Source organism: Cyanistes caeruleus, chromosome 1 (assembly GCF_971803275.1).
Source record: "Cyanistes caeruleus chromosome 1, bCyaCae1.hap1.1, whole genome shotgun sequence".
NCBI lineage: Eukaryota > Metazoa > Chordata > Aves > Passeriformes > Paridae > Cyanistes > Cyanistes caeruleus.
This window is the reverse complement of record NC_141701.1, coordinates 1,498,132-1,520,889: the sequence shown is the minus strand read 5'-3', so window position 1 is coordinate 1,520,889 and position 22,758 is coordinate 1,498,132. Positions and strand designations below refer to the sequence as shown.

At 47.7% G+C, this 22,758-nt stretch overlaps 1 protein-coding gene across 2 annotated transcripts in view; it reads right to left on the bottom strand.

Annotated features, from left to right (window-relative positions):
• HSF1 (heat shock transcription factor 1) overlaps positions 1 to 22,758 on the bottom strand; it is a 39,583-nt gene that overhangs the window by 1,757 nt on the left and 15,068 nt on the right. The window contains exons 6-12 of one of the 2 annotated variants that reach the window (XM_086875908.1): positions 20,868 to 20,929; positions 17,493 to 17,586; positions 13,881 to 14,014; positions 11,583 to 11,801; positions 8,366 to 8,468; positions 5,264 to 5,329; positions 3,493 to 3,562 (exon numbers count right to left, since the gene is read on the bottom strand). In XM_086875908.1, coding sequence (XP_086732034.1) covers positions 3,493 to 3,562; positions 5,264 to 5,329; positions 8,366 to 8,468; positions 11,583 to 11,801; positions 13,881 to 14,014; positions 17,493 to 17,586; positions 20,868 to 20,929 — 748 coding nt within the window. Of the gene's footprint in view, positions 1 to 3,492; positions 3,563 to 5,263; positions 5,330 to 8,365; positions 8,472 to 11,582; positions 11,802 to 13,880; positions 14,015 to 17,492; positions 17,587 to 20,867; positions 20,930 to 22,758 lie in introns of both variants that reach the window. The other variant, XM_086875915.1, reaches the window with a different exon arrangement.

The following is a 22,758-nucleotide window of genomic DNA, read 5'->3' as shown; positions in this document are numbered from 1 at the left end:
GGATTGGGATGAAGCCGCTGCTTCCCTGGGGAAAAACGGGAATGCTGGGAAAGCTGGGAATGCCGGGATTGGGGATTTGGGAAATTGGGATTGGGAAATTGGGATTGGGAAATTGGGATTGGGAAATTGGGATTTGGGAATGGGAATGGGGGATTGGGATTGGGGATTTGGGAATGGGAATTTGGGATTGGGATGAAGCCGTTGCTTCCCTGGGGAAAAACGGAAACTCTGGGAAAGCTGGGAATGGGATTGGGAACTTGGGATTTGGGAATGGGAATTTGGGAAATTGGGAATGGGAAATTGGGATTGGGATTGGGGATTTGGGAATGGGAATTTGGGATTGGGATTGGGGATTTGGGATTGGGAATTTGGGATTGGGATTGGGGATTTGGGAATGGGAATGATGGGATTGGGGATCTGGGAATGGGAAATTGGGATTGGGGATTTGGGATTGGGGGATTGGGGGAATTTGGGATTGGGAATGGGGGATTGGGGGATTTGGAATGGAGAAATTTGGGATTGGGACAAAGCCTCTGCTTCCCTGGGGAAAAACGGGAACGCCGGGAAAGCTGGGAATGTGGGATTGGGAATTTGGGATTTGGAAGTTGGGATTGGGATTGGGGATTTGGGAATGGGGATTTGGGATTGGGGATTTGGGATTGGAAATGGGGGATTGGGAATGGGGATTTGGGATTGGGATTGATGGGGATGGGAATGATGGGAATGGGAATGATGGGATTGGGAATTTGGGATTGGGGGTTTGGGAAATTGGGAATGGGAATTTGGGATTGGGGGATTGGGATTGGGAACGATGGGATTGGGATTGATGGGATTGGGAATGATGGGATTGGGATTGATGGGATTGGGATAACTCAGCAGGAAAAACGGCTGTAAGGAATGTTTGGGATGGGCAGGGAATGTCTGGAACGGGCAGGGAATGTTTGGGAATGTCTGGGATGGGCAGGGAACGTTTGGGAACGTCTGGGATGGGGATGAGCCCAGCTCCAGGCCGGAATTCCAGGACACCGGATGGGAAAGGAGCTCCCACCCCATCCCAATCCCAATCCCGATCCCAAACACAAATCCAATCCCAATCCCAAATCCAACCCCAATCCCAATCCCAAATCCAATGCCAATCCCGATCCCAAACACAGATCTAATCCTGATCCTGATCCCAAACACAGATCTAATCCCAATCCTGATCCCAATCCCAATCTCAGCTAATCCTGACAGCACTTCCAATCTATCCCAGATCCCACCCTAATCTCAATCCCAATGATCCCATCCCAATCCCAATCCCAATCCCATCCCAATCCCAAGGATCCCAGCCTGATCCCAATCCCATCCCAATCCAAATCCCATGGATCCCAATCCCAAGGATCCCATCCCAACCCCAATCCCAATGATCCCGATCCCAATCCTAATTCCAGTCCCAATCCTGATCCCATGGATCCCAATCCCAATTCCAGTCCCAACCCCATGGATCCCAATCCCAATCCCACCCCAATCCCGTGGATCCCAATCCAAATCCCAAGAATGCAATCCCAGTCCCAGTCCCACCCCAATCCCGTGGATCCCAATCCCAAGAATGCAATCCCAGTCTCAGTCCCAATCCCGATCCTGTGGATCCCAATCCAAATCCCAAGAATGCAATCCCAATCCCAGTCCCAATCCCGATCCTGTGGATCCCGATCCCATGGATCTCGATCCCACGGATTCCAACGATCCCAATCCCAACGATCCCAACCCCTCGGATCCCGGGAACCTCTCCCCATCCCCAATTCCGGATCCAAATCCCAAAGGTTCCCACCCCAATCCCAATCCCACCTCAATCCCAATCCCATTTCAATCCCAAGGGTCTCGTCCCAATTCCAGCGACCCAAATCCCAAGGATTCCATTCCAATCCCAATCCCAATCCCAATCCCACCCCAATCCCAATCCCACCCCAATCCCAGTCCCAATCCCAACCCAATCCCAATCCCAATCCCAATCCCAATCTCAATCCCAATCCCACCCCAATCCCACCCCAATCCCAATCCCAATCCCAATCCCACCCCAATCCCAATCCCAATCCCACCCCAATCCCAATCCCACCCCAATCCCATCCCAATCCCAATCCCAATCCCACCCCAATCCCAATCCCAATCCCACCCCAATCCCAATCCCACCCCAATCCCACCCCAATCCCAATCCCAATCCCACCCCAATCCCAATCCCAATCCCACCCCAATCCCAATCCCAATCCCAATCCCACCCCAATCCCAATCCCACCCCAATCCCAATCCCAATCCCACCCCAATCCCAATCCAAATCCCACCCCAATCCCATCCCAATCCCAATCCCAATCCCACCCCAATCCCATCCCAATCCCAATCCCACCCCAATCCCAATCCCACCCCAATCCCAATCCCACCCCAATCCCAATCCCAATCCCACCCCAATCCCAATCCCACCCCAATCCCAATCCCAATCCCACCCCAATCCCAATCCCACCCCAATCCCAATCCCATCCCAATCCCAATCCCACCCCAATCCCAATCCCAATCCCACCCCAATCCCAATCCCAATCCCACCCCAATCCCAATCCCATCCCAATCCCAATCCCATCCCAATCCCAATCCCAATCCCACCCCAATCCCATCCCAATCCCAATCCCACCCCAATCCCAATCCCACCCCAATCCCAATCCCACCCCCAATCCCAATCCCACCCCAATCCCAATCCCACCCCAATCCCAATCCCAATCCCACCCCAATCCCAATCCCACCCCAATCCCAATCCCAATCCCACCCCAATCCCAATCCCATCCCAATCCCAATCCCACCCCAATCCCAATCCCAATCCCACCCCAATCCCAATCCCATCCCAATCCCAATCCCACCCCAATCCCAATCCCACCCCAATCCCAATCCCATCCCAATCCCAATCCCACCCCAATCCCAATCCCAATCCCACCCCAATCTCAATCCCAATCCTAATCTCAATCCCACCCCAATCTCAATCCCAATCCCACCCCAACCCCAATCCTATCCCAATCCCACCCCAATCCCAATCCCACCCCAATCCCAATCCCATCCCAATCCCACCCCAATCCCAATCCCAAAGGCCCCACCCCAATTCCAATTCCAATCCCAAAGATTCCATCTCCTCCCAATCCCAAGGATCCCAATCCCAAGGATCCCAATCCCATCCCAATCCCAAGGATCCCAATCCCAAGACTCCCAATCCCATCCCAATCCCAAGGATCCCAATCCCAAGACTCCCAATCCCATCCCAATCCCAAGGATCCCAATCCCAAGACTCCCGATCCCATCCCAATCCCAAGGATCCCGGGAACCTCTCCCCGTCCCCAGCTCCCGATCCCATTCCCGCTTTCCTGGATCTCTCCTGGGTTCCTCCCCCGTTCCCGGCCCCGACGATCCCGATTTTCCCAAGGTGGATCCCGCCCCATTCCCGAGTCCCAGGGATCCCCAAATTCCCGCTGGGAATACCGGAATCCCCCGCGCCCGGCTCGGCCTCCGCCGGCTTCTGCTGCTCCTGGGACGAGAGGAGATCCTGGATCTGCCGGAATTCCGGGAATTTCGGGAATTTGTTCCGTTTATCCCGGGTTTTTACGGGTTGGAAAAGCCGGGAATGCTCCGGGGTCCTCCAGAGCAGAGGGAAAAATCCCAAAATCCCAAACTCGGCCCTTGCTCGTCCCAGGAATTCCCCGGGAGAGGAGAACTCCGGGAATGAGACGGAGCTGGCGCCGCTTGGAGAACTGGGAATGATCCCGCAGCAAATCCCGGCCCCGATCCCGATCCTGATCCCAATTCCAGTTCTGATCCCAGCTCCGATCCCGATCCCAGCCCCAATCCCGATCCCGACCCCAATCCTGATCCCAGCTCTGATCCCGATCCCGGCCCCAATCCCGATCCCAGTTCCAATCCCGATCCCAATTCCAATCCCAATCCCGAGTCTGACTCCAATCCCGATCCCAGCTCCAATCCCGATTCCAGCCCCAATCCTGATCCCAGCCCCAGTCCCAATCCCGGCCCCAATCCCGATCCCAGCCCCAATCCCGATCCCAATTCCAATCCCAATCCCGATCCTGATCCCAATTCCAGTTCTGATCCCGACTCAAATCCCGATCCCGGCCCCAATCCCGATCCCAGCTCCAATCCCGATCCCAGCTCCAATCCCAATCCCAATGCCAGTTCTGATCCCAGCTCCAATCCCGATCCCAGCTCCAATCCCGATCCTAGCCCCAATCCCGATCCCAGCCCCAATCCCGATCCCGATCCCAGCCCCAATCCCGATCCCAGCCCCAATCCCGATCCCAATCCCGATCCCGGCCCCAATCCCGATCCCAGCTCCAATCCCGATCCCAGCCCCAATCCCGATCCCGGCTCCAATCCCGACCCCAATCCCAATCCCGATCCCAGCTCCAATCCCGATCCCAGCTCCAATCCCGATCCCAATCCCAATCCCGATCCCAGCTCCAATCCCGATCCCAATCCCAATCCCGATCCCAGCTCCAATCCCGATCCCAGCCCCAATCCCGATCCCAATCCCGATCCCGGCCCCAATCCCGATCCCAATCCCGATCCCAGCTCCAATCCCGATCCCAGCCCCAATCCCGATCCCAGCCCCAATCCCGATCCCAATCCCGATCCCAGCCCCAATCCCGATCCCAATCCCGATCCCAGCTCCAATGCCGATCCCAGCTCCCGACCCCAATCCCAATCCCGATCTCAGCCCCAGTCCCAATCCCGATCCCGGCTCCAATCCCCCATCCCGATCCCAATCCCGATACCGGCCCCAATCCCGATCCCAATCCCGATCCTGATCCGGATTTTCCCTCTGGATTCCCCCTCTCCCCACCCCCACCCCCCATCCCCATCCCGCGGAATTCCGGGAATTCCGGAGCCGCTCCGGGATCCCCCCTCTCCTTCCGAGACCGAAACATTCCCACAAAACATCCCAAAGAAACCCCGGGAATCTCCCAAATTATTCCCAAAAAACCCCAAAATCCCGGAATTCCACCGGGAAAATCCATCCCAAAAAAATCCCTCCGAGATTTTCCATGGAAAACCCGGAGCCGGGATGGGATTTGGGATCAAATTCCTGAGGAATTCCAAGGATTTTCCAGGGAAAATCCGGGATTTTTCCTCCGTGGGGGCGGGGATTTTCTTTTTTTCCTGGAATTCCAGGATTTTTTTCCTGGAATTCCTGGAATTTTCCCCCAGAATTCCCACGGAATTCCCGGAATTCCGAGCTCACGCTGGCCAAGCTGCTGTCCAGGTCCGGCAGGGTCACGTCCGGAACCGCCACGGAAGGGCTGAAGAGCTGCGGGAAAAACGGGAATGGGAGGCGGGAAAAAGCCGGAATTCCCGGGAAAACCCGGAATTCCTGGGAAAAATGGGAATGGGAGCCGGGAAAAACCCGGAATTCCCAGGAAAAACGGGAATGGGAGCCGGGAAAAAGCCGGAATTCCTAGGAAAAATGGGAATTCCTGGGAAAAATGGGAATGGGACCCGGGAAAAACCCGGAATTCCCGGGAAAAATGGGAATGGGAGCCGGGAAAAAGCCGGAATTCCCGGGAAAAATGGGAATTCCTGGGAAAAATGGGAATGGGACCCGGGAAAAACCCGGAATTCCCAGGAAAAACGGGAATGGGAGCCGGGAAAAAGCCAGAATTCCCGGGAAAACCCAGAATTCCAGGGAAAAATGGGAATGGGAGCTGGGAAAAACCCGGAATTCCTGGGAAAAACCCGGAATTCCCGCGAAAAACGGGAATGGGAGGCGGGAAAAACCTGGAATTCCAGGGAAAAACGGGAATGGGAGGCGAGAAAAAGCCGGAATTCCCGGGAAAAATGGGAATTCCTGGGAAAAATGGGAATGGGACCCAGGAAAAACTGGAATTCCTGGGAAAAAACTGGAATTCCCGGGAAAAATGGGAATGGGAGGTGGGAAAAACCCAGAATTCCCGGGAAAAGGACAGATTTCCCAAGAATTCCGTGGGGATTTGGTGGGAATTTGGGATTTTTTGGGGGGATTTGGGGAGTTTGTGGGAATTGTTTGGGAATTCTGCGGGAATTCAGGGATTCTGTGGGGATTTTTTTTGGAATTCAGGAATTTTGTGGGGATTTTTTGGGAATTCTGCAGCAATTATTTGGGATTTCCCAGGAATTGGGGGAATTTTGGGGGAATTCTTTGGGAGTTGAGGAATCCTGCGGGAATTTTTTTGGGAATTCTGCAGAAATTATTCGGGAATTTGGGAATCCTGCAGGAATTTTGGGGGGAATTTGGGAATTCTGTGGGGATTTTTAAGGAATTCAGGGGTTCTGCAGGAATTTTTAGGGAATTCTGCAGGGATTTTGTGGGAATTTTTGGGAATTCTGTGGGAATTTTTATTGGAGAAATTTTGCTGGGATTTTCCAGGGATTTGGGAATTCTTTGGGAATTCCCTGAGGATTTTTGGGAATTTTTTTGGGGCATTTTTTTGGGAATTTCTCTGGAATTTTGCTGGGATTTTTTGGGGGGATTTTGGGATTTTTTGGGGGGATTTGAAGAATTCCTTTGGGAATTCCCTGGAATTTGGGAATGCTGCTCACGTTGAGCAGGAAAACTTGGGAATTCGGTGGAAATTTTGGGGGAATTTTTTTGGGAATTGGGAATTTTTGGGGGGGGATTTGGGGAATTTTTTTGGGGATTTGGGGAATTTTTTTGGAATTTGAGGAATTTTTTTGGGGATTCTTTGGGAATTCCTTTGGGAACGGCGCTCACATCGAGCAGGAGAATTTGGGAATTTGGCCGGGATTCTCTGGGGATTTTTTGGGAATTCTGAGGGATTTTGTGGGAATTTTACGGGAATTCTGAGGGGATTTTTTTGGGGGGAATTTTGCTGAGATTTTTTGGGGGGATTTTGGGAATTCCTTGGGAATTCCTTTGGGAATTCTCCCTTTAGGGATTTGGGAATGCTGCTGACATTGAGCAGGGGAATTCTGTGGGGATTTTTGGGAATTTTTTGGGAATTTTTTTGGAGTTTTTTTGAATTTTGCTAAGATTTTTTGGAAGATTTTTTGGGAGGATTTTGGGAATTCCTTGGGAATTATCCCATAAAAATTCCTTTGGGAATGGCGCTCACGTCAACCGGGAGAATTTGGGAATTTGAGGGGTTTTTTTGGGATTTTTTTGGAATTTTTGGGGGGAATTTTTCGGGGATTTTTGGGAATTTTGTGGGGATTTTGCTGGGATTTGGGGAATTTTCCAGAGATTTGGGGAATTCCTTTGGGAATTAATTCCCTGGGATTTGGGAATGCTGCTCTCCTCACGTCGAGTGGGAAAATTTGGGAATTTGGCTGGGATTCTTTGGGGATTTTTTGGGGAAATTTGGGGGTTTTGGGGAATTTTACAGGATTTTTTTTTGGGATTTTTTGGGGGGGGGATTTTGGGAATTCCTTTGGGAATTCTCCCGTGGAATTTGGGAACGCTGCTCACGTCGAGCAGGAGAATTTGGGAATTCTGTGGGGATTTTTGGGAAATTTTGTGGGAATTTTTGGGGAATTTTTGGGGAATTTTTTTGGGAATTTTTTTTGGGAATTTTTTGGGGGAATTTTTTGGGGGATTTTTTGGGGGGATTTTTTCAGGATTTTGGGAATTCTTTGGGAATTTGGGATTTTGGGAACGCCGCTCACATCGAGCAGGAGAATTTGGGAATTCTGTGGGGATTTTGGGGGGAATTTTTGGGGAATTTTTTGGGATTTTTTTGGGAATTTTTTGGGAATTTTTTGGGGATTTTTTTGGGGATTTTTTTTAGGAATTCTGCAGGGATTTTTTTCGGGAATTTCGGGATTTTGGGATTTGGGAATGTTGCTCACATCGAGCAGGAGAATTTGGGAATTTGATGGGGTTTCTCTGGGGATTTTTGGGGGAATTTTTGGAGGAATTTTGCGGGGCTTTTTTGGGGAATTTTTTTGGGGGGAATTCAGCGGGGATTTTTTTTCGGGGATTTTGGGAATTCCTTGGGAATTCCCTGGGATTTGGGAACGCCACTCATGTTCAGCAGGAGAATTTGGGAATTTGATGGGGTTTCTTTGGGGATTTTTGGGGGAATTTTGCGGGATTTTTGGGGGGGAATTTTTTTGGGGGGGATTTTTTTTTTTGGATTTTGGGAATTCTTTGGGAATTCCCTGGGATTTGGGAACGCCGCTCATGTTCAGCAGGAGAATTTGGGAATTTGATGGGGTTTCTCTGGGGATTTCTGGGGGAATTTTGGGGGAATTTTGCGGATTTCTTTGGGGGATTTTTTTTTTGGGGGGATTTTTTTTGGGATTTTGGGAATTCTTTGGGAATTCCCTGGGATTTGGGAAGGGGGCTCACGTCGAGCAGGGCGCTGTCCATGCTGAAGCCGTGGGTGCTGAGCAGCGCCTGCAGGTTCTCCAGGCCGGAGTCGATCGTGTCCAGGTGCTCGCTCAGCTCCGCCCTGCTGGGAAAACAACCGGAATGACGGCGGGAAAAACAACCGGAACGGCGGGAAAACAACCGGGAACGGTGGGAAAAACAACCGGGAAAACAACCGGAATGACGGCGGGAAAAACAACCGGAACGGCGGGAAAAACAACCGGGAATGGCGGGAAAAACAACCGGAATGACGGCGGGAAAAACAACCGGGAAAACAACCGGAATGGCGGGAAAAACAACCGGGAAAACAACCGGAATGACGGCGGGAAAAACAACCAGGATGGCGGGAAAAACAACCGGGAAAACAACTGGAATGATGGCGGGGAAAATGGGAATGACAGCGGGAAAAACAATGGGAATGGCGGGAAAAACAACAAGGAAAACAACGGGAATGACGGCAGGAAAAATGGGAATGACAGTGGGAAAAACAATGGGAAAACAACGGGAATGACGGCGGGAAAAACAGTGGGAACAGCGGGAAAAACAACGGGAAAACAACCGGAATGACGGCGGGAAAAACAACCGGAATGACGGCGGGAAAAACAACCGGGAACGGCGAGAAAAACAACCAGAATGACGGCGGGAAAAACAACCGGGAGAACAACCGGAATGACGGCGGGAAAAATGGGAATGACAGCGGGAAAAACAACGGGAAGGGTGGGAAAAACAACCGGGAAAACAACCGGAATGACGCCGGGAAAAACAGCGGGAATGGCGGCAAAAACAACCAGGAACGGCGGGAAAAACAACTGGGAGAACAACGGGAATGACGGCGGGAAAAACAACCGGAATGATGGTGGGGAAAATGGGAATGACAGCCGGAAAAACAATGGGAATGGCGGGAAAAACAAGGAAAACAACGGGAATGACAGCAGGAAAAATGGGAATGACAGTGGGAAAAACAACGGGAAAACAACCGGAATGACGGCAGGAAAAACAACCGGAATGGCGGGAAAAACAACCGGGAAAACAACCGGAATGACGGCAGGAAAAATGGGAATGACAGTGGGAAAAACAACGGGAAAACAACGGGAATGACGGCGGGAAAAACAGCGGGAACAGCGGGAAAAAGAGTGGGAATGACAGTGGGAAAAACAACCGGAATGACGCCGAGAACAGTGAGAAAAACAAGAGGAACGGCGGGAAAAACAACCGGGAAAACAATTGGAATGACGGCAGGAAAAACAACCGGAATGATGGCGGGGAAAATGGGAATGACAGCGGGAAAAACAATGGGAATGGCGGGAAAAACAAGGAAAACAACGGGAATGACAGCAGGAAAAATGGGAATGACAGTGGGAAAAACAACGGGAAAACAACCGGAATGACGGCAGGAAAAACAACCGGAATGGCGGGAAAAACAACGGGAAAACAACCGGAATGACGGCAGGAAAAACAGCGGGAATGGCGGGAAAAACAACCAGGAAAACAACCGGAATGACGGCGGGAAAAATGGGAATGACAGTGGGAAAAACAACGGGAAAACAACGGGAATGACGGTGGGAAAAACAGTGGGAAAAACAACCGGAATGACGCCGAGAACAGTGAGAAAAACAAGAGGAACGGCGGGAAAAACAACCGGGAAAACAACCGGAATGACGGCGGGAACAGCGGGAATGACGGCGGGAAAAACAGCGGGAACAGTGGGAAAAACAACGGGAAAACAACAGGAATGACGGCGAGAACAGTGAGAAAAGCAACAGGAATGGCGGGAAAAACAACCGGGAAAACAACCGGAATGACAGTGGGAAAAACAGTGGGAAAACAACCGGAATGACGGCGGGAAAAACAGTGGGAACGGCGGGAAAAACAACCGGGAAAACAACCGGAATGACAGCGAGGAAAATGGGAATGACAACGGGAAAAACAGTGGGAATGGTGGGAAAAACAACCGGGAAAACAACGGGAATGACGGCGGGAAAAACAGCGGGAATGGCGGGAAAAACAACCGGAATGACGGCGGGAACAGCAGGAATGACGGCGGGAAAAAAAACGGGAATGACAGTGGGAAAAATGGGAATGACAGCGGGAAAAACAACGGGAAAACAACCGGAACGACAGCGGGAAAAACAGTGGGAAAACAACCGGAATGACGGCGAGAACAGTGAGAAAAACAATCGGAACGGCGGGGAAAACAACCGGGAAAACAACCGGAATGACAGTGGGAAAAATGGGAATGACAGCGGGAATGACAGCGGGAAAAAATGGGAATGACAGGAACAGTTGGAAAAAACAATGGGAAAAACAATGGGAAAAACAATGGGAAAAACAATGGGAAAAATAACGGGAATGACGGCGGGGAAAAATGGGAATGACGACGGCGGGAATGGGAAGAGCAGCGGGAATGAGGGTGGAAAAAATGGGAATGACAACGGGAATGAGAACAGCGGGAATGGGAATGATGGGAATGGGAATAACAGCGGGAACGGCGGGAAAAACGGGAATGACAACAGCGGGAATGATGGTGGGAATGGGAAAAACGGGAATGGGAACAGTGAGAAAAAATGGGAAAAACAGCAGGAAAAATGGGAATGGCAATGGGAATAATGGGAATAACAGTCGGAATGATGGGAATGATGGGATCAGGACAGCGGGAATGACAACGGGAATAACAACGGGAAAAACAACGGGAAAAACAATGGGAATAACAACGGGAATAACAATGGGAACGAGAATAACAACGGGAAAAACAACGGGAATAACAATGGGAATAACAATGGGAATAACAATGGGAATAACAATGGGAAAAACAATGGGAATAACAATGGGAATAACAACGGGAATAACAACGGGAATAACAATGGGAAAAACAACGGGAATAACAACGGGAATAACAATGGGACCGGGACAGCGGGAATGCCGGGAAAAACAACGGGAGAAGAAAATCGGGATCAGGGCGGGAACACCGGGAAAAGCGGGATCGGGGAATTCCGGGAATTCCAGCCCCATCCCAATCTGAGCTTTGGGAATTCTGGGAATTCCATCTCAATCTCGATCCGAGCTTCAAGAATTCCCAGAATTCCGTCCCCATCCCAAAGCGGGCCTCGGGAATTCCGGGAATTCCGTCCCCATCCCGTTTTTTTTCCCCGGGAATTCCGCCTTTCCCCGCCCCTTTCCCGCTTTTCCCGCGGCTCACTTGTCGAGGCAGGCGAGGCTCAGGCACTTTTCCTGGGATTGGGGATTCCCGGGAGCGGCTCCGGAGTCGTTTTCCCGCAGGATGGAGTCGATGAAGGTGGAGGGGGACAGGGGGGTCTCGGAATTCCCGGAATTCCCGGAATTCCCGGAGTTCCGGGGCTCCTCCGGCCGCGGGCTCCGGGTGGGGCTGGGAGGCTCCTCCTTGATGCGGATGGGGGGGCTGCTCCGGGGGGAAAAACAGCGGGAATTAGCGGGAAAAACGGGAAAAATAACGGGAAAAATGGGAATGGAAAAAATGGGGAAAATGGGGGAAAAAAATGGGGAAAAAAATGGGGAAAAATGGGGGAAAAAAATGGGAAAAATGGGGGAAAAAAATGGGGAAAAAATGGGAAAAATGGGAAAAAAAATGGGAATTAAGGAGCAAAACGGAATTGGGAAAATCAGGAATTGGGAATGGGAAAAATGGGATAAAGGGGGATGGGAACGGGAAAAATGGGAAAAATGGGGATGGAAAAAAGGGAATTGGGAGCGGGAAAATGGGAAAATGGGGATGGAAAACAGGAATGGGAAAAATGGGATTGGGAAAAACGGGAATGAAAAATGGGAACTGGGAATGGGAAAAATGTGAAAAACGGGAATGGGAGTGGAGAAATGGGAAAATTTGGAACGAGGAAAACGGGAATGAGAAACAGGAACGGGAATGGGAAACGGGAAAAACGGGAATCGGGAATGGGAAAAACGGGAATGAGAAACAGGAACAGGGAATGGGGAATTTTTGGGAAGTCGGGGTTTTTTGGGAATTTCCTGGATTTCCGGGAAGTCCCAGATTTTTGGGAATGAATGGATTTCCTGGAATTGAATCTTTGGAAGCAGCAGATTTTTGGGGATTTCCGGGATTTTTGGGAAGGAGAGGAATTTTGGGGAATTTTTCAGATTTTCAGGAATTGGGTTTTTTGGGAATTTTTGGGATTTTTGGGAGTTTCCAGGATTTTTAGGAATTCCCGGGATTTTTGGGAACAGAGGATTTTTGAGAACTCCTGGATTTTTGGGAATTGGACTTTTAGAGAATTTCTGGGATTTTTGGGAATTGAATTTTTGGGAATTCCTGTGATTTTTGGGAATTGCCGGGATTTTTGGGAAGCAGCAGAATTCCAGGAATTCCTGGGATTTTTTTGAAATTTCCTGTGATTTTTGTGAATTTCCCGGATTTTTGGGAATTTCCTGTGATTTTTGGGAATTCCCAGGATTTTTTGGGGAATTCCCAAGATTTTTGGGAATCCCTGGGATTTTTGAGAAGCAGCAGAATTCCAGGAATTCCCAGGATTTTTTTGGGAATTCCCAGATTTTTTTAGGGATTCCCAGGATTTTTTTGAAATTCCCAGGATTTTTGGGGGAATTCCCAGATTTTTTTAGGAATTTCCAGGATTTTTTGGGAATTCCCAGGATTTTTTTGAAATTCCCAGGATTTTCGGGGAATTCCCGGATTTTTTTGGGAATTCCCAGGATTTTTTTGGGAATTCCAGGATTCTTGGGAATTCCCAGGATTTTTTTGGGAATTCCCAGGATTTTTTGGGAATTCCCAGGATTTTTTTGGGAATTCCCAGGATTTTTTTGGGAATTCCCAGATTTTTTAAAGAAATTCCCAGGATTTTTTAGGAATTCCCGGATTTTTAGGAATTCCCAGGATTTTTTAGGAATTCCCAGGATTTTTTTGAAATTCCCAGGATTTTTTGGGAATTCCCAGATTTTTTTGGAAATTCCCAGAATTTTTGGCAATTCCAGGATTTTTTTGGAAATTCCCAGAATTTTTGGGGAATTCCCAGGATTTTTTAGGAATTCCCGGATTTTTAGGAATTTCCAGGATTTTTTAGGAATTCCCAGGATTTTTTTGAAATTCCCAGGATTTTTGGGGAATTCCCAGATTTTTTTGGAAATTCCCAGAATTTTTGGCAATTCCAGGATTTTTTTGGAAATTCCCAGAATTTTTGGGGAATTCCCAGGATTTTTTGGGAATTCCCAGGATTTTTTTGGAAATTCCCAGAATTTTTAGGAATTCCCAGGATTTTTTTGTGAATTCCCAGGATTTTTTGGGAACTCCCAGGATTTTTAGGAATTCCCAGGATTTTTGGGGGAATTCCCAGGATTTTTTTGGGAATTCATGAGATTTTTGGGAATCCCTGGGATTTTTGGGAAACAGCAGAATTCCAGGAATTCCCAGGATTTTTTTGGGATTTCCCGGATTTTTGGGATTTCCCGGATTTCCGGGAATTCCCGGGATTTGGGGATTTGGGAGCTGCACCTGTGGCCGGGGCTGTGGCCGGGGGACCCCTCGGGGCTGGAGGGCGGCAGCTCCGTCACGTCCGCGATCCGGGGCCCGGAGCCGCCCGGATCCGCCGGGAAACGCCCGGGAACGCCCAGAGCCGGAGGCGGAGCCTGCGGAATTCCGGCCGGGAATTATCCCCGGAATCGGCCCGGCCGCAATTCCCGGGAAATTCCAGAGGGGGAAGGGAAGGGGGAGAGGGAGGATCCCACAATTCCCGAAAATCCCATTCCCACAATTCCCAAAAATCCCACAAATCCCATAAATCCCACAATTCCCATAAATCCCATTCCCACAATTCCCGAGAATCCCATTCCCACAATTCCCACAAATCCCACAAATCCCGTAAATCCCATTCCCACAATTCCCACAATTCCCACAATTCCCCCAAATCCCACAAATCCCATTCCCACAATTCCCACAAATCCCACAAATCCCGTAAATCCCATTCCCATAATTCCTGTAAATCCCATTCCCACAATTCCCACCAATCCCACAATTCCCCCAAATCCCACAATTCCCAAAAATCCCACAAATCCCATAAATCCCACAATTCCCATAAATCCCATTCCCACAATTCCAGAGAACCCCATTCCCACAATTCCCACAATTCCCACAAATCCCGTAAATCCCATTCCCACAATTCCCGAGAACCCCATTCCCACAATTCCCACCATTCCCACAAATCCCGAGAACCCCATTCCCAAAATTCCCGTAAATCCCATTCCCACGATTCCTGTAAATCCCATTCCCGCAATTCCCAAAAATCCTGAAAATCCCATAAATCCCACAATTCCCACAATTCCCACAAATCCCATAAATCCCAATCTCACAATTCCCAAAAATCCCATTCCCACAATTCCCATAAATCCCACAATTCCCAAAAACCCCATTCCCACAATTCCCATAAATCCCACAATTCCCAAAAACCCCATTCCCACAATTCCCATAAATCCCACAATTCCCAAAAACCCCATTCCCACAATTCCCACAATTCCCATAATTCCCATCCCCACAATTCCTGTAAATCCCTTAAATCCCACTCCCACAATTCCCACAATTCCCATAATTCCCAATAAATCCCATTCCCACAATTCCCATCAAATCCCATTCCCACAACTCCCACCATTCCCAAAAATCCCATTCCCACAATTCCCATTCCCAAAAAAATCCCACCCCCCATTCCCATTCTCCCCATCCTTTTCCCGCCCTTTTCCCTCCCCTTTTCCCACTTTTCCCCATCCTTTTCCCACCTTTTTTTCCCAAACTTTTGTTGGCCTTTTCCCCACCCCTTTCCTGTCCCTTTTCCCACCTTTTTCCCACTCTTTTCCCGATTCTTTTTCCCATCCTTTTCCCACTTTTTTCCACCTTTTTTCCTGCTTTTCTCCACCCTTTTCCCACCCCTTTTCCCGCTCCTTTTCCCCTTTTTCCCAAATTTTTCCTGCCTTTTCTCACCTTTTTCCCCACCCCTTTTCCCACCATTTTCCAGCCCCTTTCCCATCCCACTCCTGCCCTTTTCCCTCCCCTTTTCCCACTTTTTTCCCACCTTTTCCTGCCCCTTTTCCCACCTCTTTTTCCATCTCTTTCCCACTGTTTTTCCTACCTTTTTCCCACCCTTTTCCCACCTTTTTTCCCGCCTTTTCCCCGTCATTTCCCCACTTCTTTCCCGCCCCTTTCCTGCCTTTTTCCCGCCCCATTCCCACTGTTTTTCCCTGTTTTTCCCGCTTTTTTTCCCGCCCCATTCCCACTGTTTTTCCCTGCTTTTCCCACCCTTTTCCTGCCCCTTTCCCGCCTTTTTTCCCGCCCCATTCCCACCTTTTTCCCACCCTTTTCCCGCCTTTTTCCCGCCCCATTCCCGCTGTTTTTCCCTGTTTTTCCCGCCCTTTTCCTGCCTCATTCCCGCTGTTTTTCCGTTTTTCCCACCCTTTTCCCGCTGTTTTTCCTGCCCCATTCCCGCTGTTTTTCCCGCCCCATTCCCGCTGTTTTTCCCTGTTTTTCCCGCCCTTTTCCTGCCTCATTCCCGCTGTTTTTCCGTTTTTCCCACCCTTTTCCCGCTGTTTTTCCTGCCCCATTCCCGCTGTTTTTCCCGCTGTTTTTCCCTGTTTTTCCCGCCTTTTTCCCGCCCCATTCCCGCTGTTTTTCCCGCCCTTTTCCCACCCTTTTCCCGCTGTTTTTCCCGCCCCATTCCCGCTGCTTTTCCCTGTTTTTCCCACCCTTTTCCCGCCCCGTTCCCGCTGTTTTTCCCGCCTTTTCCTGCTCTTTTCCCACCTTTTTCCCGCCCTATTCTCGCTGGTTTTCCCGCCTTTTTCCCACACTTTTCCTGCCCCATTCCTGCCCCCTTCCCGCTGTTCTTCCCGCCTTTTCCCGCCCCATTCCCGCCTTTTTTCCCGCCCCATTCCCGCCGTTTTTCCCGTCCCATTCCCGCCTTTTTTCCCGCCCCATTCCCGCCTTTTTTCCCGCCCCATTCCCGCCTTTTTTCCCGCCCCATTCCCGCTGTTTTTCCCGCCCCATTCCCGCCGTTTTTCCCGTCCCATTCCCGCTGTTTTTCCCGCCCCGTTCCCGCTGTTTTTCCCGCCTTTCCCGAAGTTTTTCCCGCCCCATTCCCGCTGTTTTTCCCTGCTTTTCCCACACTTTTCCTGCCCCATTCCTGCCCCCTTCCCGCTGTTCTTCCCGCCTTTTCCTGCCCCTTTCCCGCCTTTTTTCCCGCCCCATTCCCGCCTTTTTCCCACTCTTTTCCCGCCTTTTTCCCACCCCATTCCCGCCTTTTTCCCGCCCCATTCCCGCTGTTTTTCCCTATTTTCCCCGCCCTTTTCCCCACCTCATTCCTGCTGTTTTTCCCTGCTTTTCCCGCCTTTTTCCCGCCCCATTCTCACTGTTTTTCCCGCCTTTTCCTCCCCTTTTCCTGCCCCATTCCCGCCCCATTCCCGCTGTTTCTCCTGCCTTTTCCCGCCCCTTTCCCGCCTTTTTTCCTGCCCCATTCCCACTGTTTTTCCCACCCTTTTCCCACCCCATTCCCGCTGTTTTTCCCACCTTTTCCTGCCCGTTTCCCACCTTTTTTCCCGCCCCATTCCCGCCTTTTTCCCACCCTTTTCCCGCCCCATTCCCGCTGTTTTTCCCGCCCTTTTCCCGCCCTTTTCCCGCCTTTTTCCTGCCCTATTCCCGCTGTTTTCCCCACCCCATTCCTGCTGTTTTTCCCTGCTTTTCCTGCCCTTTTCCCGCCTTTTCCCGCTGTTTTTCCCGCCCCATTCCCGCTGTTTTTCCCGCCCTTTTCCCACCCTTTTCCCGCTGTTTTTCCCGCCCCATTCCCGCCTTTTTCCCGCCCCATTCCCGCTGTTTTTCCCGCCTTTTCCTGCCCCTTTCCCGCCTTTTTCCCGCCCCATTCCCGCCTTTTTGCCACCCCATTCCCGCCTTTTTCCCGCCCCATTCCCGCTGTTTTTCCCGCCCCGTTCCCGCTGTTTTTCCCACCTTTTCCCGCTGTTTTTCCCGCTGTTTTTCCCTGTTTTTCCCCGCCCCATTCCCGGTGTTTTTCCCGCCCCATTCCCGCTGTTTTTCCCGCTGTTTCTCCCGCCCCGTTCCGGGTGTTGTCCTCACGGTGTAGGCGGAGTTCCCGTGGTGCTCCAGGGAATACTGCCGGCTGTACTTGGGCACGGAATGCGCGGCGCCGCCGTCGTTCAGCATCAGGGGGCTGATCCCGGAAAAAAAACCGGGAATCACCTCGGGAAAACCCCGGAATTCCGGGAAAAACGGGAATTCTCCCGCTTTTCCCGGGTTTTTATGGGAAAAACGGGGATTTTCCTGGTTTAACTCATTTATTCCTGGGTTTTTTTCCCAGGAAAAATGGGAATTTTCCTGGTTTTTCCAACTAAAAATGGGAATTTTCCTGGTTTTTCCCAGGAAAACTGGGAATTTTCCTGGTTTTTCCAACTAAAAATGGGAATTTTCCTGGTTTTTCCCAGGAAAACTGGGAATTTTCCCACTTTTCCTGTTTTTTTTTGGGGAAAAAAAAGCACTTTCCCATTTTTGCTGGTTTTTTTTTCCAGGAAAAAAATGAAATTTTACTGTTTTCCAGCATTTTTTTCTGAAAAAAATGGGAATTTCCCAGTCTTTCCTGTTTTTTTCCAGGGAAGATGGGAATTTTCCTATTTTTCCTGGTTTTTTTCCTAAGAAAAATGGGAATTTTCCTGTTTTTTTCTTGGGGAAAATGGGAATTTTTGCTTTTTTCCTGCTTTTTTTTCCCCTGAAAAATGGGAATTTTCCTGGTTTTTTTGTTTTTTTCCAAAGAAAACAGGAAATTTCCGTTTTTTTCTCCAGGAAAAATGAGAATTTTCTCGGTTTTTCCCAGAAAAAATGAGAAATTTCCTGGTTTTCTGGGTTTTTTTCCTGGGAAAATCGAGAATTTTCCTCTTTTTTTGGGTTTTTTTCTGCAAAAATGGGATTTTTTTCTATTTTTCCTCTTCTTTTCCCGAGGAAAAAAGGGAATTTTCCTGTTTTTCCCGAGGAAAAAAGGGAATTTTCTTGTTTTTCCTGTTTTTTTCCTAGGGAAAAGGTGAATTTTCACCTTTTTTCCCCTAGGAAAAATGGGAATTTTCTGCTTTTCCCGTTTTTTTTCCTGGGAATAATGAGAATTTTCCCATTTTTTCTGGGAATTTTCCCCATCTCCACATTTTTTTTCCAAGAAAACCAGGAATTTTCCCATTATCTCCATTTTTTTCCCGGAATTTTTCCATTTTTCCTGCTTTTTTTTCCAGGGGAAAAACCAGGAATTTTCCTCTCCTCTCCATTTTTTTTCCAGGAATTTTCCCCTTCCTTCCCAATTTTTTTCCAGGAAAAACGAGAATTTTCCCATTATTTCCATTTTCCCTGAGTTTTTCCAGGAAAAAAGGGGAAAATCCCGGGAATTCTCAGCTCCTGCCGCGATCCCGAGGGATTTCCGAGATTTTTTGGGGTTTTTTTGGGATTTTTTGGATTTTTTTGTGGTTTTTTGGGATTTTTTGGGGATTTTTGGGATTTTTTGGGGCTTTTGGGGTTTTTTTGGGATTTTTTGGGATTTTTTTTTGATTTTTGGGATTTTTGGGGGTTTTTTGAGGATTTTTTTTGGGTTTTGGGGATTTTCTTGGTTTTTTGGGGGATTTTTTTGGGATTTTTGAGATTTTTGGGGGATTTTTGGGATTTTTTGGGAATTTTTTTGTGGTTTTTGGGGGGTTTTTTTTGATCTTTTGGGGATTTTTCTGGGTTTTTTGGGGATTTTTTGGGTTTTTTTAAGGATTTTTGGGGTTTTTTTGGGACTTTTTTGGTTTTTGGGTTTTTTTTGGGGATTTTTGGGGGTTTTTTGAATTTTTTGGGGTTTTTTGGGGATTTTTTTGGTTTTTTGGGATTTTTTTGGGTTTTTTTGGGGATTTTTTGGGGTTTTTTGGGATTTTTTGGGATTTTTGGGGGATTTTTTTGGGTTTTTTGGGATTTTTTGGGTTTTTTTGGGATTTTTTGGGGATTTTCTTGTGGTTTTTTTGGGGATTTTTTTGTGTTTTTTGGGGATTTTTTGGGTTCTTTTAAGGATTTTTGGGGGTTTTTTGGGGATTTTTTGGGGTTTTTTTGGGATTTTTTGGGGATTTTTGGGATTTTTTTGGTTTTTTTGGGATTTTTTGGGGTTTTTTGGGATTTTTTGAGGATTTTTTTGGGATTTTTTGATTTTTAAGATTTTTTGGGGCTTTTTGGGTTTTTTTGTGATTTTTTGGGATTTTTTTGGGATTTTTAGGATTTTTTGGAGGTATTTTTGGAGGTTTTTGAAATTTTTGGGATTTTGAGGGACATTTTTGGGATTTTTTTGGGGGGTTTTTTTGGGTTTTTTTTTTATTTTTTTATTTTTGGAAATTTTGGAGATTTTCTTGGATTTTTTTGGGGATTTTTTTGGTTTTTGGGTTTTTTGGGATTTTTTGGGGTCTTTTAGGGGTTTTTTTGTTTGTTTTTTTGGGATTTTTGGGGATTTTTTGAGGATTCTTCTAATTTTTGAGATTTTTTGGGGTTTTTTGGAATTTTTGGGGTTTTTTTTTTGGATTTTTTTGGGATTTTTTTTGGATTTTTTGAGGTTTTTTGAGGTTTTTGAAATTTTTGTGATTTTGGGGGACTTTTGGGATTTTTGGGATTTTTTTTGGATTTTTGGGGTTTTTTTTTTAATTTTTGGGATGTTTTGGAGATTTTCTTGTATTTTTTTGGGATATTTTTTTGTTTTTTGGTATTTTTGGGATTTTTGGGGATTTTTTGAGGTTTTTTGGGGATTCTTCAAATTTTTGACATTTTTTGGGGATTTTTTTGGGTTTTTTTTTTTTTTTTTTTTATTTTTCGGATTTTTTGAGATTTTTTGAGGATTCTTCAAATTTTTGGGATTTTTTTGGGATTTTTTGGGATTTTTTTTGGATTTTGGGATTTTTTTGGATTTTTTGGGGATTTTTTTGGGATTTTGGTTTTTTTTGGGATTTTTGGGGGTTTTTTTGTGATTTTTGGAGGTTTTTTTGAGGTTTTTTGGGATTTTTGAAATTTTTGGGATTTTTGGGGACTTTTGGAATTTTTTGGGATTTTTTTTGATTTTTGGGGGGGTTTGGGGATTTTTTGGGGATTTCTTTGGATTTTGGGGGACTTTTAAGATTTTTTGGGATTTCTTTGGATTTTTTGGGGGTTTTGGGATTTTTTGGGCTTTTTTTTAAAAATTTTTTAAATTTTTGGGTGTTTTTTTGTTTTTTGAGTTTTTTGGGATTTTTTGGGAGTTTTTTTTATTTTTGGGATTTTTTGGGATTTCTTTGGCTTTTTGGGGGGTTTTGGGATTTTTTGGGGGTTTTTTTGAGATTTTTTTGAATTTTTGGGGGTTTTTTTTGAGTTTTTTTGGGATTTTTTGGGAGTTTTTTTTTATTTTTGGGATTTTTTGGGATCTGGGGGTTCTGGAATTCCGCGGAATTTTGGGAATTGGGGACTCACATTTTCCTCTTGACGCCCAGGATGCGATTGGATTGAACCAGGGAGATCAGGAACTGGATCAGCTGCCGGAAAAACACCCGGAATGAACACCCGGAATGGGAATGAACACCCGGAATGGGAATGAACACCCGGAATGAACACCCGGAACGGGAATGAACACCCGGAATGGGAATGAACACCCGGAATGGGAATGAACACCCGGAATGGGAATGAACACCCGGAATGGGAATTAACACCCGGAATAAACACCGGGAATGGGAATGAACACCGGGAATGAACACCCGGAATGAACACAGGGAATGGGAATGAACACCCGGAATGGGAATGAACACCGGGAATGGGAATGAACACCCGGAATGAACACCCGGAATGGGAATGAACACCCGGAATGGGAATGAACACCCGGAATGGGAATGAACACCCGGAATGAACACCCAGAATGGGAATGAACACCCGGAATGAACACCGGGAATGGGAATGAACACCGGGAATGAACACCCGGAATGGGAATGAACACCCGGAATAAACACCGGGAATGGGAATGAACACCCGGAATGGGAATGAACACCGGGAATGAACACCCGGAATGGGAATGAACACCCGGAATGGGAATAAACACCCGGAATGAACACCCGGAATGGGAATGAACACCGGGAATGGGAATGAACACCCGGAATGAACACCCGGAATGGGAATGAACACCCGGAATGAACACCCGGAATGGGAATGAACACCGGGAATGGGAATGAACACCCAGAATAAACACGGGGAATGGGAATGAACACCCGGAATAAACACCGGGAATGGCAATGGACAGCAGGAATGGGAATGAATAAACAATGGGAATAAACAGTGGGAATGAGAATAAACAACGGGAATAAACAATGGAAACGGGAATAAACAACGGGAATAAACTCCAGGAATAAACACTGGGAATAAAAGCGGGAATGGGAATAAAGACCAGGAACGGGAATGAATTCCAGGAATGGGAATAAACACCGGGAATGGGAATGAACACCCGGAATAAACAGCAGGAATGGGAATGAACACCGGGAATGAACACCGGGAATGGGAATGAACACCGGGAATAAACACCGGGAATGGGAATGAACACCCGGAATAAACAGCAGGAATGGGAATAAACACCGGGAATGAACACCCGGAATGGGAATAAACACCCGGAATGAACAGCAGGGGGGAAAATGGGGGGGAAAACTGGGGGAAAATTGGGAAAAAATGGGAAAAAAGAGGGGAAAAACTGGGGGAAAAAAAGGGAAATGAACAGGGAAAAATGGGAAAAAATGAGAAAAAAACCAGAAAAAAATGGGGAGAAATGGGAGAAAAAGGGGAAAAAAGGGGGAAACGGGAAAAAAAGTGGGAAAAGCTGGGAAAACCTGGGGAAAAACCAGGGAGAAATGGGAAAAACCAGGGAGAAATGGGAAAAACCAGGGAGAAATGGGAAAAAAGGGAAAAAATGGGAGAGAATGGGAAAAACTGGGAAAAATGGGAAAAAAAGGGGAAAAAACTGGGAAAATCTGGGAAAAAACATGCAAAAATGGCGAGAAAATGGGAAAAACTGGGAAAAAATGGGGAAAAACTGGGAAAAATGGGGAAAAACAGGGAAAAAATGGGGAAAAACTGGGAAAAATTGGGGAAAAACTGGGAAAAATTGGGGAAAAACTGGGAAAAATTGGGGAAAAACTGGGAGAAATGGGAAGAAACAGGGAGAAATGGGAAAAAAGGAAAAAAGGGGGGAGAATGGGAAAAACTGGGAAAAATGGGAAAAATTGGGGAAAAACTGGGAAAAAACTGGGAATATCTGAGAAAAAACATGCAAAGATGGCGAGAAAATGGGAAAAATGGGGGACAAACTGGGAAAAACTGGGAAAAA